At 38.2% G+C, this 4,756-nt stretch overlaps 1 protein-coding gene across 1 annotated transcript in view; it reads right to left on the bottom strand.

Moving 5' to 3' along the window:
* Positions 1-761: 761 nt before the first annotated feature.
* The window catches only part of LOC106109681, a 26,416-nt gene continuing 22,421 nt past the window's right edge, over positions 762-4,756 (bottom strand). Inside the window, exons 9-12 of the mRNA XM_013291266.1 lie at positions 3,856-4,550; positions 3,510-3,735; positions 3,186-3,328; positions 762-3,013 (exon numbers count right to left, since the gene is read on the bottom strand). Of these exons, the coding sequence (XP_013146720.1) occupies positions 2,789-3,013; positions 3,186-3,328; positions 3,510-3,735; positions 3,856-4,550 (1,289 nt within the window). The 3' untranslated portion in view covers positions 762-2,788. The remainder of the gene's footprint in view (positions 3,014-3,185; positions 3,329-3,509; positions 3,736-3,855; positions 4,551-4,756) is intronic.

The raw sequence follows: 4,756 nt of genomic DNA, 5'->3' as shown, positions 1-4,756 counted from the left end.
ATGAATCTATCGATTCTAACATCTATGAGAGTAAAAATCGAAAATCGAAAAGATTCATGCTTGGTTTTACACAACCCATCCCTACTAAATTGTCACATGAATTGACATGAATTGTTAAACTAATCTAACTTATTTAGACACACTATAGATTAGGTTTCACTTAGGTTAATGTTATTTATAAATAAAAATATATCGAATTTACAACTTCCTTAGTTAAAAGCGGTCTTTTCCATTTTGTCTGCAAATATAAAAGTTTGTTACATAACTACAAACTAAATATTTATATTACTGAGGCTATTTATAATAAATATTTATACGTTATCTAAGGGAATTCTAGTTTATAGGCCGAAAAAATTATTTGACCCGGCTCACCGGGTGTCAAACTGAATCATAACACTACTAATGATAAAAGTATCAAAAGATTTCTTGTCTTATTGTAATTTTTTTTATCGCATTATCTATACTTAAATAGGTTATATAATTCCTGAAATAACCGCAAACACACCGGGTCAGATAAATTAGTCGCACTATACAGACCTGTAGTTAAAAATTATTCATAGAAATCGCTCTTTAGGGTTCAGTGAAGGGTCTAAGTGTCAACACTTATTTTATATTATACAAAAATACTAAATTATGATATGTTTTAAGTTGTATTATGTGAACTAAGATATGGAATTTCAAATAAAACACAAAATTCAGCCAAAAATATTTTTATTTAAGCGTATTTTATAATCTTTATATTATCAATGCTTGATATATTATTTTTTTTTAAATCTAATAATTATTTTATGGCTTCCTTTCAAATGTTGCTATTTGACATTCGAGTGCAACATTCCCGCCATACGTACAAACAAACTTTGTACTTAACGCTTCAGATATTTCAAAATAAACACTACTTTATAATAATACAAAAATACCACTCTAAATATAATTCCGAAAATTTTGTGTAATTTTTTTTTCATCTTGTATCCAATAATTTTAAGATTTCTAGAGTTTTCGATATCATTTTTTTCGTATATAAAATTAAAAAGATCTTAAAACTAGAACTTAATGTAACTTAATCAAGCAAATCGATAACAAAAAAGTACAATGCAGGGAAACAATGTTAGAGTACTGCGGATGTTAACTATTCACAACAGAAATGTACTTATAAAGTCACCTTACTATGCTTCCTACCAGGGTACACTCAGCGACAGAATATTATAAGCACTTTTGAACATAAATCTATGAAAAAAAAGTAAACGAATGCTCCAAAATTGTTTATTTAAACCAAAACTTAGTGATTCCTGGCAAAAAAATCTTCACTAACAACTTTTATTGTTATATACTAGATTTATTATTACACTCTATATAACAATTTCTTTGAATTTCTTTTATTTGTAATAAAAAAAAAGTTATTTTTTTATTCACTTCTGTCGGTGAGTGTACTTTACAAACAGCAACAACCGACTATGGGATTTTTCCTTCAGTTTCCGTAACAATTTTGGCAACGCCTCGTACAAAACCTACCTATCCTTTCTCCACCTACCTACATCCCTGTCTTTTCAGTACCTTATTTACATCCTGATATGAAAAACATTACCAGCAGGGTTCATAGTACCCTGTAAATTATACGCTACGAAGAATAATAAAGTAGAAAAATGGCAACATACGTGCACCGGCCTCGTGTATGTACATCCTTATCTACGCCGAAATAAACCAATCTAGCACCATTTCCATAAATTGTATACCTCAAACATAAAATTATCAACCGAAAATATAAGTAGAATCAAAGAAAAAAAAACAATAACAAAACATTTGCCCCTAAATAATTTGCATCTCCAAAAGCCCCGTTGACACTGGTTAATTTTGAAACTAAACGGACTAGTAGAAATAGTATTGCAATTTAGAAATAATTAGTTACAATGTTAGAAAATATACAAAAAAAAGACTAAATCAATTACGTACCGATATTAAGAACTAGATTATAAAAAAATAAATCACATATCATCAACTTTCCCGATCACAACTACACATCGAAAACACCGCCAATGGAAAACGGCCCAACAACAACCGCAATAACGTCCCAATAACGTAACAAGGGTAACTATAACTTAATGTACTACACCCCAACTGGGGCAATGTACTCTATATACCATCTGGGGCAACGCATGCCCCAACTGGTGTAATGTCGTACTATTGAGCCTCACGATCTACAATTGTACTTTATAAACCTGTATATTTACGGCTACGGGGAGAGGGGACTACCGCTACCCTAACACCGAGAGTCGACTGCAAACACTACGTCAAAAAAGTCCCATAAACTGAATGCTACGTTACGCGTTTCGACTGTTGTTACACTTGTTTTGACACATTTCATGACAAATGGTTCAACAGTCAAAACCACTGCAATATTTTAATGGTTTGTTATAGACAAAAGTGTATCTTATACCAACTAAATTATCGCTTGAAAAATCATTTTCTCAGTTCAATATAGAATATAAATACTTAAGCGCTTAAATGTACTTCTTTTAAATATAAACGTGGGACAAATTGTAATCTCTCAGGGACCGAAACAATCCCTTACGAAATGTAACTAAACCCTAATTTGACAAAACTACATAAACATTGTTGAAGTTAGAAAATATGTATAAATATCTCCTGAGTGCAATTTACTTTCTCACAATTTTAGTTGCCATGAGTAAAATTTCAAAACAATTGTCATATTTTTATATGACCTGCCTACCCCGTCAATAAAGATTGAGACTATGACACTAGTATGTACCAGGCGTGCATAAGCCTCACAGGACTACGGCGCAGGGTCGTCGGCGAAGGGCACATCAGGCTGCATGGTGAGGGCGCGTTGCGTGGGCTCGTATCGCCCTGCCAGGTAGTAGAGGTCGTTGTTGTCGTCGGCAGCACGCGCCTCCGCGGCCATGCGCGCCTGGTACTGCGCCAGCGGCACCACCTCACACTTATGCGATATAGTCTGCACATCGTTCTCGTCCGTGTGTGGGGATTCGAACAAACCACCCTGGAAAAAAAGAAACACCATCATAAGTTACTTAAAAAAATACGACAATCAAAGCGAAAATAGCCTATTGTAAAAATCAGATATGATGATGTGACAATGTAACAAAAGGAACGATGAAAAACACTCATTTAGACTCTTAAAAATTAAGAAAAATCTTAGAAGTCTAACTTACCGGATACTTGAGTGGTCCGCGGCAGCCGACAGTCTCCTGACGCGCACGGCCATAGCGCCGCGCGCCTCCCACAACGCCACAATGCGCCCGATGTATGGCCGGTCTGCGCGTCCCGTAGATAGGAACACTGCTGCCTCGCCCACCTGCAGCAAAACACCACAAACTCAAAAAAGAATATAGATTTTATAGATTATACAAAAATCCGGTAAAGGAGACAAAATATCATGGACAATGGACAATAACAATACGAGCCCCATTTTTTGTGAGCTATTTACGGGACTAGTGTGCCAAGATAAGCTACCAGGACTGTAGAAGCTGTTGCACTCACGTGAAGGGTCTCCTCGCCGCGCTGTATGGCGCGGTAGAAGAGCTTGCGGTGACGGGGGCGCGCGGTGCGGCGGTAGGCGGGGCCCTGCCAGCGCCACAGCGCGCCGCCCGGCAGGAACGCAGCCATCTTGCTCACCCCCGCTCCGCACCCGCCACCCGCGCCCGCCGAGCACGCCGCGCCACTGTCCGTCGACGTAGCTGACACGGTGCGCTTCTTTGTTTTCTGCAATCCCAGTACACCCATTTTTAAATATGACACGAAGGATTATTTAAAAAAATCCTTTTAAAAAAACAACATAATTTCAAATAAAAAAGGCAATTATGATTAGGTGGGAAAAAATACCTTTTTTGGGGTGTCCATGGAAGTTGACGGTGCATCCGCTTCCAGTCCAATTCCACTGTCCTTAAGATTATCTTTAACATCTTCGTCTTTCTTTAGAGTTATCCTTCCGAGATTGCTGAAGTCCAAAATGGCGTTCTTCACAAGAGTTTTCTTCGACAAGACAGCTTTCTTGATGACTGTCTTCATCTGATCGTCTGGAGATTTTTCGACCGCTATTAGAGTGGACAGCCTGTCATTGGAGTCTCCGGAGTCCTCGTTAGACTTGATAGAATCGACATAATCTGTGGAAGACTTCCTCCTGTGGTGATCATCACCCGACGAACTCGAATGTTCCTTGCAACTAGAATGATGTCTTTTCTTGTGTTTTCTGTGATGTTTCTTGTGATGTCTCCTGTGTTTGCAGTGCTCCTCGCAACACTTGTGTTTCTTCTTTTTCTTTTTCACGTATTCTGTAGAATTTGGATCATCTTCACTGGAATGGAGACGTTTGAGTTTTTCCTTTCGATGTTTCTTAAGTTTCTTCCTATCTCTATGTCTATCCTCTTCTTCCGTTTTCTGTTCTGCGGCTGTCTGCGGCTGGGGTGCTGGTTCAGTTTTAACTTCTGTGCTAGTCGATGGGACAACAGCCTTTTTATCTTCTGTGACACTCGTGTTTCTTCTCCGCTTGCCGAGTGTGAATAACGTGTTTTCGTATTCTGAAAGCAAAGACAATAAAATCAATCTGATATCCTAGTTATTGGTTAACCCTGGACATCGCACCAGAAACAAAACATAAATTTAGACTTACCAACAATGGGATAGTTAGGTTCGAGAAAGCGTATGTCCTCAAGCGCGATGCGGCCGGAGTCACCGTCGTCGAACTCTACGGGCACGAGGTGGTCGTGGCGCGGGTCGGGCGACG

The sequence above is a fragment of the Papilio polytes genome, unplaced genomic scaffold, assembly GCF_000836215.1.
Source record: "Papilio polytes unplaced genomic scaffold, Ppol_1.0 DF821067.1, whole genome shotgun sequence".
NCBI classification, from domain to species: Eukaryota; Metazoa; Arthropoda; class Insecta; order Lepidoptera; family Papilionidae; genus Papilio; species Papilio polytes.
The sequence above is the reverse complement of the archived record's forward strand: the minus strand, read 5'-3'. Positions and strand labels throughout refer to the sequence as shown.